General features: G+C 68.2%; 1 protein-coding gene across 1 annotated transcript in view; it reads left to right on the top strand.

Moving 5' to 3' along the window:
* ARHGAP44 (Rho GTPase activating protein 44) overlaps positions 1-3,364 on the top strand; it is a 15,331-nt gene extending 11,967 nt beyond the window's left edge. The window contains exons 13-14 of the mRNA XM_085298347.1: positions 39-223; positions 2,182-3,364. Coding sequence (XP_085154473.1) covers positions 39-223; positions 2,182-2,327 — 331 coding nt within the window. The 3' untranslated portion in view covers positions 2,328-3,364. The remainder of the gene's footprint in view (positions 1-38; positions 224-2,181) is intronic.
* The last annotated feature ends 6,019 nt before the right edge of the window (positions 3,365-9,383 follow it).

Raw genomic sequence — 9,383 nt, 5'->3', positions numbered from 1 at the left:
GGACGCGGCCGCCGGCCACGGCTCGCCCGCCCTGGCAGGCGTCTCTGTGCCCTTGCCCCCGCAGCGTCCAGGAAGCCGGTGCCCCGGACGCCCCTCGGCCAGCCGGGCGGGACGCCGGAGCCGTCGGTGGGCTCGCCATCGCCCGCCAGCCCGTCCCCCACCCCTCCGAGCACCCCTTCGCCCTACGGACTCGCTTGCCCCCAAGGCTACTGCCTGGCCTCAGGTCAGCTGTCCCCAGCCGCCGCACCTCCCCTGCCTCCTCCTCCTCCTCCTCCTCCTCCCCCGCTGAGCACCTTAACCAAATCTCGACCCACCCCCAAGCCGCGGCAGAGGCCCACGCTGCCACCGCCACAGCCTCCCACGGCCGCCTCGTCCGCCTCTAGCCCTCGGCCCGCGGAGCTCGGCCCGCTCGACGGCGCGGCCCCCGGGGACAGCGGGTGCACAGGTAACAACCGCCCGCAGCGCCGCGCTGCTGCCTCCCTCGCTGCCGCCTTTCCGGCAGGGGGTTTTCCCCTGTTTTCTCCCCCGCCCCTCGCTTCCGCCCACTCCTGTTGCTGCGTCCGTGTTGCTGTGCGAGGATGCAGCGGGTTGCTGCGTCCGTGCGTCCATGCGAGGATGCAGCGGTTTGCTGTGTCTGTGCATCCATGCGAGGATGCAGCGGGTTGCTGCGTCCGTGCGTCCATGCGAGGATGCAGCGGGTTGCTGTGTCTGTGCATCCATGCGAGGTTGCAGCGGGTTGCTGTGTCTGTGCCGCCGTGCGAGGATGCAGCGGGTTGCTGTGTCCGTGCAGCCATGCGAGGATGCAGTGGGTCGCTGTGTCCGTGCCACCGTGCAAGGATGCAGCGGGATGCTGCGGCCATGCGAGGATGCAGTGGGTTGCTGTGGCCATGCGAGGATGCAGTGGGTTGCTGTGGCCATGCCACCATGCGAGGCTGCAGCAGGTTGCTGCGGCCGTGCCACTATGTGAGGGTACAGCGGGTTGCTGTGTCCATGTGAGGATGCAGTGGGTTGCTGTGGCCATGCAGCCGTGCGAGGCTGCAGCGGGTTGCTGCGGCCATGTGAAGCTGCAGCGGGTTGCTGTGTCTGTGCGACTGTGCAAGGATGCAGCAGGTTGCTGCGTCCATGCGAGGATGCAGCAGGTTGCTGCGGCCGTGCCGTGCGAGGATGCAGCGGGTTGCTGTGGCCGTGCGAGGTTGCAGTGGGTTGCTGTGGCTGTGTGAGGATGCAGCGGGTTGCTGCTTCCATGCGAGGATGCAGCAGGTTGCTGCGGCCATGCCGCTGTGCGAGGATGCAACAGGTTGCTGTGGCCGTGTGAGGATGCAGCGGGTTGCTGTGGCCGTGTGAGGATGCAGCGGGTTGCTGCGTCCATGCGAGGATGCAGCAGGTTGCTGCGGCCATGCCGCTGTGCGAGGATGCAGCAGGTTGCTGTGGCCGTGTGAGGATGCAGCGGGTTGCTGTGGCCGTGTGAGGTTGCAGCGGGTTGCTGTGCCCATGCAAGATTGCAGTGGGTTGCTGTACCCATGCAAGGTTGCAGTGGGTTGCTGTACCTGTGCGAGATTGCAGTGGGTTGCTGTGGTTGTGCGAGGTTGCAGTGGGTTGCTGCTGCTGTGCCACCATGCGAGGCTGCAGTGGCGCGCAGGCTCCGGGGAGATTTGCGGGGCAAGCGCTGTGGTTCCCGGGCACCGCTCACCTCGCTGACGCCTGCAGGCTTGTCCTGCTAACGCCCCGTGCCGGGCGCCACGCTGGGCTTGCCGGGCAGCTCGACTTGCTCTGCTTGCCTGCTCCGAGAGCRGGCCTCCGGTGCTGGCCTTGCAGCTATGGCACCGAAGAAGCAGAAAGCCCCCACCCAATCCGTCCGTCTGTCTCACCCGGGGGCACGGGGTGGCAAGGAGCCTGGCGGTGGCCTCAGCTCGGCGGTTTGGGACGCGCGCCGTGGCGGCGATGACCCTCCCTCCCCCTTGCCGGCAGCAGCGCGGAGCCGAGCGCCCGGCTTTCGCCCGCTGCGCTCCGCGGGCGGAGAGCTGCCGCGGGGCCGGCGGCGGTGGCGGTGGCGGCGGGGTGCGACGAGGCCGGCGGGCACAGAGCCCCACGCTCGCAGCGTGCTGCGGCTGCAGGAAAGCCGTGCCCTCTCCCGGCGCCTCCTTGGTGCCCCCTAACTCTGCCTTTCGTGCGTGCCCGCAGGTCGGCTCCGGTGCGATGTCCCTTCCGTGCACGTAGAGACGGACGCCGTGCTGTGCCGGGAGCCGCCGCCGAGGCTTTCGGGAGCGGGGAACATCGATGCGCGGGAGGAGGAGGAGGAGGAGGAATCGGAAAGCACGGCCCTATGACGCACGCGGCGGCGGCGGCGGCAGCAGGCCCTGCTCGGGGGCCATCGTCGCGGTTCCCTTTGGTTTCGCCTTATCCAGACTCGGCCTTTCGGACTCGGTGCCTCGCTCCCCGCCGTTCCCGGGTGGCCGGCGCCGCGCGCCCCAAGCTCCCTCTCGCGCCGGGCCGAGGGACCGGAGCGTTTCCGCGGGTCGGGGCAGCGGGGGCCTTCGCTGCCCACCTTCCTCCTCCGGCTTCGGGAATCCRGCGGTTCCCGGGCCGCCTGCTCGAACGGGCGCTGCGGGATGGCGCCTCCGAGCCCTGCCGGGGCCGCGGGAAAGCAAAGCAGCGCCCTTCGCCGGGGCCTTGCTTCGGGCTTGCTTTTTTCTTTTCTTTTTCTTTTTCGCTTCTCCTTCCCCTTCCTACCTCTCCGCTTGGGCGCTCGCTGGTTTTGCCTAGCAGGGAGGTGACTGCAGGTCCGGGGCGCCAGAGGGGCCGGGGTCGGATAGCAATAACGTGCGGGCGGGCGAGCGGCTGGGACGGGGGGGCGGCCGAGCCGGGGTGCCCGCCGGCGAGGACGCCCGCTCCCAGTACCCCTCCGGTGCCCACCCTTCGGTCCCTGTCCTCGTGGTGGGGTGGTGTGGAGAGAGGCTTTGGTTGTGCATGCAGAGACAAAGTCACCTTTTATCCTTTTCAAAAAGAGATGAGAGATATATATATATCTGTCAGCATAGATATATATATATTATATATTTGTATATATAAAAATATATATATATATATATATTTGTTTTATTTGAGCCATTCCATCAGATCTGGTGTACAAATGTACAATGTAAATCGARATGCTTAGCGTTCCCGGCCCTCCCGGACCCCACGTCCAGCCTACGTGTGTTACAGAGCCGAAACCTCTCTCCCCACGGTCCGCGCGAGTTGTTAGGACGTTAGAGCTTCTGCGCAGGTCATGATGTGACTCATCACCCCACCTGTATCCGGGGAGGACGGGCAAGGGGGAGGGCACCATCACCTGAAATAATAAATGTGCAAATTGCTGTCGAAATCACCGTGAACCGTGGGTTTCTTCAAGGCTTTGGGGCTGCGGCGGGCCAAGGGGGGGCCAGCCTGGAGGGGTTGGAAGCGGCCCGGATTTAGAGCGCGAGCTTTTGGCTTTCCTGCAATTTTGTTTGGTTCCCGAGCAAAATGCAAGCCTCCAGCCTCTGCCCGCGCCCCTCCTGGTGCCGCTGGGGAGCCGGCGGAGCTCGTCTCCGTGCAAGTGGGTCGGGCTTCGCTCGCGCCTCCCCAGGCGACGCGCCGGCCTCGGCTCCCTCTGCTCCCTGCTCCGTGCCGCCGGCATTGYGGCGTTAGCTGACAGCGGCTTTAATGCAAAGAAGCAAGTGCTTCTGCGTGCCCGTTGCAGGGAGCTTTTTAGACCTCCGTGGCCCGAGGCCAATTACAGCCGTTTCCTGTCTGTATTTTGGAGCTCAGGATTGTGGAAAAGGACAGGAAAAGCACGCTCCGYGATGCCGGAGCAGCCGCCAGGGTCTCTGCCTCGGGGTTTGCGGGGCACGGGGGGCTCCCGCAGCGTGCCAGGATGGGGCTGGGACGCCTCCTCGCGATGGTGGGGCAGCTCCAGGGAGCGTCCCAGGCACCGGTGGGCCCCAGTTTCCCCCTCCAGGGCCCTGTTGCCCCCCAGCTGAGCATGGCAAGGAGACGGAGCAATCCCCCCAGCATGGTGGGGAGCACCGTGCTCGCCCAGCTTCACGGCTGATTACAGGCCAGTGGGGGCTGCAAGCGGCCGGAGGGGGGGGTGGTTCGCACGTCCATCCCTTCCTCAGCACGTCAGACATGTCCCGGGCTGGCACCAGTGAAGTGGGTCCAGCCCAGGGACAGGCGGCGATGGGAGACACCTGCCCGCAGGAGAAGTGCCGATTTATTATTTAGCTGGGGACAGGGAGGAGGCGATGCCAGCCCGTCCCTCCAACGCGGCTCCGCCACGCGGCAGTGTCAGGCCGGATCCCTGCACCCTCAGGCACGTGGCCCTGTGCCCTGGTCCCGCTGGGGTCGAGCAGCCCCGGTGAGCAGCTCCTGACCTTTCCTGCGGGATCGGGGGGGAGCCGGGGGTCCTGGACTGGCAGAGCGCCCTCTCCCCATCGCTGTCGGCTTGCAGTCCCCGGAGCCGCAGCGGAGCCGTGGCACCGGGGGCTGCTGCAGGGCCGGGGCATCCCCGGGGAGCTCGCGGGGTCCCCRCCGGCCGTGGCCGCTCCAGGGCCGTGGAGGGCAGCGCCATGCGCTCGGGGACCGGCCACGTGCCGGCTGCGGAGAGGGGAGAGGAAGCGGCAGCGTGAACGGCGGCGGCGCGGGCCGGGGCGCCCGGGCGGGCAGCAGTCATCCCCGGGGCACCCGCGCGGCTCTGCGCGCCGGGGGCCGCTGCCGGCCAGCCCGGCCAGGATGCGCGTCCCCAGGGAGAGGCCGGAGAGCAGCTCGGGCTCCAAACCTCCGCCTGGAGCAGGAGGCACCTGAGTTTTCGCCCCTCCTCTCCCCCCAGCTTGCTCCTGCCCCGAACTGCCCCCCTCCCCACAGCTCCAGCTGCGGAGGGGACCCAAAGGAGGCAGCCGCTGCGGGGGCCCCAGCCAGCGTGTTTGTGCCCAAAACTCCTCCTCGGGTTGCCAGGTTGCAACCAAACCTTGGGTGCTGGCTCCCTCCGGTGCCGGCTCCCAGCAGCTCCTCTCCCTGGCAGTGCCGGATCCTTGCTGGGTCCCTCCAAGCAGCCCACAGCTCAGCCACGGTGCTTGTGCCCCAGGCAGCCCCAGCCCCGCACGTGCCCGCCCCCCCCACCGCCACCACCATGTGCTCACACGCACGTGCAACGCACCYGCATCGAGGCCCGGGTGCAAGGGGCTGTCGTAGGCCTGCAGGAACTGCTCGGGGCTCCGCAGCTCGGGGCAGGCCAGGAGGCGGCCGACGGCGGCCTCGAAACCCCGCAGCTCCGGGACCTGCTCCGCGAGGTTGTCCGGGAGGCGCGGGGAGCTCTGGAAGGAGCGGCGAGCCGGGCCGGCTCAGGCGTTCCCGGCCGGCCGTGCAGGTGGCACCAAAAAGCACCAGTCCTGCGGGCCCTCGCGGAGCCCCCAAAGCCCGCGGCAGCGCCGCGGGGCGAGGGGCCAGAGCCGCCGGCCTCACCTYGGGGCGGCGCAGCAGGAGCGTGCCGAGTCGCAGCAGCGCGGCGAGGCAGCGGCGCGCGAGGCCCTCGAGGGGCTCGGCACCGTCCGCCGCCGGCCCGGCCGACGCGCCCGCGCTCGGCGCCTCGCAGCTCCACCGCCGGAAGAGCCGCGCGGGGACGTTGTGCGACAGCACCAGGATCTTGGGGTCCGCGACGAGGGGCCTGCGGCGGGGCAGGGGAGAGCTGAGCAGCTGCCCCCCCCGCCCCCGGCCCCTGGCCCCGTGCGCGGCCGGGGCCGCGGTGCTCCCCGAGCTGCTCTCCGGGAGCGCCCAGCTGCCGGCTCCCGCCGGGCTGCAGCTCCCGGGGCCCCGGCACCTGCGTCGCTGCTGCCGCGCGTCCCGCAGGTCCCGCAGCACGGAGACCAGCACGTCGCCGGAGGCCTGCGCCGGGGAGAGGGGGCTGAGCTGGCTCTTCCCGCAGCGCCTGTGGCTGGAGGCGAGCGTCTGCGCCCGCCTGCTCCGGGGCACGGCGAGGGACCACCGCATCGCCCCGCGCCCCGCGCGCCGTGGCCAGGCCCCTGCGCCGCCGCGGGGGGGGCTACCTCGAGCACGTGGGCCATGCAGGAGGGGTACAGCAGCAGCAGCCCCGTGACAGCTTCGCCGTGGTTGTAGCGCTGGAAGAGCTGGTCCCAGTAGCCTGCAGAGCACCCGGCGTCACCCGGCGCCTCGGCACCTGCCCGGCCGCCCACCAGGTGCTCACGGGAAGGGCGGGAGCAGCCCACCTGCCAGCTCGCGCTTGTCCGCGAGCTCCGGGGAGCTCCTCGCCACGAAGATCAACCTGTGCAGCAGGGCTTTCTGGCAGGGAGAGAAGGGTGGGAGCTGGGGCAGGGCGCGCGTGGGCATTTGTCCAGCCCCACTGCGGTGGCGAGGCGTGTGGGGAGGAGCAGGGGGTGGGCTGCCCCCCCCCCCCACCTGTGACCCCATGCATCACCAAGCCTGGTGCAGGGCCACCACTCAGCACGTCCTGCAGCAGCACGTGGAGGCTGCAGGGCTCCACCAGCTTGGTGCCCCCCCCGCCAAGGACACGTTAAGCCCCGGGGCGTCGGGGGCCCCTCTCCTACCTGCCCTGTCCCACTGCCCACCGGCCCCCCGCTCGCCCGCCGCCGCAGCACCCACTGCAGCAGGTTGGTGAGGTCGAGCTGGGGGAGCAGGTCCCCGGGTCTCCTGCGCGGCTCCGGCGCGCGCCCGGCTCGCTTCGCCATCGGGGCGGAGGCGGACGCCCGGGGCTCCCAGCTGCGCCCCCGGCCCCACGCCGCCGCACCGCGTCGCGGCAGCTCGGCGCCCGCTTTGTTTGCTGCCCGCGGAAAGTTGCTCTGGCAACGAGGCAGCGAGCGAGCSCTGCTTTCCCGAGGCCTTGGCCGGGTTCCCACAGCTCGGGCTCACCCCACCCCGTGCTCCGGCAGCGCCCGGACCACCACCACCACCAGCGGTGCCGCGTCCCGTGGGGCCCCCCACCACCACCACCCGGGGCGCCGGCGAGGAATCCCTGCCCGCTCCCGCGTTACCTGCTTTGCCGGGCGCCCTTGGCTCTGCGCCTCCCAAACACACACACACGTGTGTGCGCACACGCGTGTGCCCTGTGGCTGCCCCCCACCCACCCACCCAGCCACCGGGGGTGTGGACAGGAGTGCGAGCTGGCACGAGGCAGCGCGGGGGCCCGGCCGCCACGGGAAGGGCACCGCGGCACCACGGYGGGCGCGCAGGGCTGCCATGCCCCGCGCCAGTCCCTCGCCGTGCAGCGCTGTCATGGCCTTGGCTGTCACCAGCGGTGGCAMGGTGAGGAGCGGGGAATGTTGGGCCTTGGAGAGAGACTGGCAGCACACACGGGAGCCTGAGGGCAGCTGGTGCCTCCGCCTCCATTTCTTCCACCTCCAACTCAACCTCACCTCCACAGCCATCTTCTCCAACCTCACTTCCATTTCTTCCACCTTCACCTCATCCCAGCCTCCTCCACAATCGTGCCCCCAACCTCACCTCCATCCCAACCCCACCTTCATTTCTTTCCCAATCCCACCTCCATCTCCCCCACTTTTACCTTAATCCCACTTCCACCTCCCTCTTCAGATTCCTCCCACTCAATTCTACCTCTGCTTCCTCCACCTCCATCTCTTCCACATTCACCTTTCCCAATCCCATCTCCACCACTTCCATCTCTTCTGTCCTCATCTCCGCCATGCCCACCTCAACTATACCTCCACATTTGTGTCCTCCAGCTCCACCTCAGCCTCCTGCTGTGGCTGSACCAAAAGCCACGTTATCTTCAGGCTCCCTCTCCTCTCTACCCCAGCTGTGCATGGCTCACCTTGTTCAGTGGGACATGGCACTATGGCTCTGGTTGCTCCTGGTGCCACCACCTGCCCTGGGGGAAGGGTCTCATACCAGGCACCAAGGGACCAATGGGAAGGCAGGAGCYAGCCACTGCTGACCCCCTAGCCACACTGCAGCCGGCCTCCCCGCCACCAAACCCCACTGCACGCTCTATGTTGTTGGGCACCTCAACTCRCAGGTGTGTGAAGGGGAACGTGGAGGGGCCGTGGTTGCTCCCCGCAGCACCAGGGCTGCAGAGCTCACTGGGGTGCCGGTAAGCCCAAACCCTGCCCTGCAGGCGCAGCTGGGCTTTCACACGGGCCATCCTCGCCCTGTCAACAGAGAAGAGCCTGTGCCAGCGACGCCGAYGCCAAAGCCGAGTGCTGTCCCACGCCCCGATCCCCAGGCCCAGCCCGTGTCCGGGACGGACAGCGCAGGGAGCCCTTCCCGCCCTGGGGCAGGTGGGCAGCCCCGGGCAGCGGCCCCAGGAGCACACCAGGCGCCCCCGCCGCACGCACGCACACACACACGCACCCCTCAACGCCTTTCACGGGCCTTTAATAGAAAGAGCTGCAAAAAGTGGAGGGCTGCGGCCCGCAGGCGCCCCGCGTACAAAAGCTGGGTAGAAGAATCGCTTATTGCATAGACCTTGGTGTGGGAACGATCCCCTCGCGCAGCCCCGCTGTACCAAAATAGCCGCCTTTTGGAAAACAAAAAGCGTCTCTGGATAAAACTCTGCTATATAATAAATACTCTCCCTCCGGCTATCCCTCTCCCCCCTCTGCCCCTGCGAGCCCCCACCCGCGCTGTGCGCGGTCCCTATTAAGGCATGGATTGGAAGTGGAGCACCAGTCTACGTGTCCACGTGGCCCAGCGGCCGTGGTGTCACCCAGGGGCCATCCTGGTGTCCAGTGGTCATGGCAGTCCCTAGGGCCTTGGTGGCACCCAGGGGCCATAGCAGCACCCAGCAGTCATCATGGTGCCCAAGGGCCATGGTGGTGGCCAGCAGCCATCATGGTACCTAGGGGGCCACTGTGGTGCCCAGTGGTCACCATGGCATCCAGGGACCATGGCGGTGGCCAGTGACCATTGTCATGCCCAGCAGCCATCATGGTAGTGCCCAGTGGCCATCGTGGTAGTATCCAGGGGCCATGGTGGTGCCCAGAAGCCATGGTGGTGTCCAGGAGCCATCATAGCGACCTCCAGGGACCATGGTGRCATACAGGGGCCAACACAGCCATGTCCAAGGGTCATGGTGGTGCTCAGCAGCCATAGAGGCATCCAGGAGCCACCATGGCAGCATCCAAGGTCCACAGTGGTGCCCAGCAGCCACCGTGGTGGTATCCAGGGAGCATCATGGTGGTGTCCAGCAGGATGGCAACATCCAGGGGCCATCACAACGGCGTTCAGGGGCCATTGCGGTGCCCAGCAGTCATGGTGGCATGCAGGGGCCATCACAGCAGCGTCCAGGGGCCATGGCGGTGCCTCAGAAGCTGGATTCGGGCACGGCTCCCCTGCGGCCCAGCGAGGTGCTGTGGTAGCGGGGCCGGGGGCCG

Source organism: Rhea americana, unplaced genomic scaffold (assembly GCF_003343005.1).
Source record: "Rhea americana isolate MKP2758 unplaced genomic scaffold, rheAme1 scaffold_138, whole genome shotgun sequence".
Taxonomy (NCBI): Eukaryota; Metazoa; Chordata; class Aves; order Rheiformes; family Rheidae; genus Rhea; species Rhea americana.
Note: the sequence above shows the minus strand (reverse complement) of the source record. Positions and strands in the feature narration are given on the sequence as shown.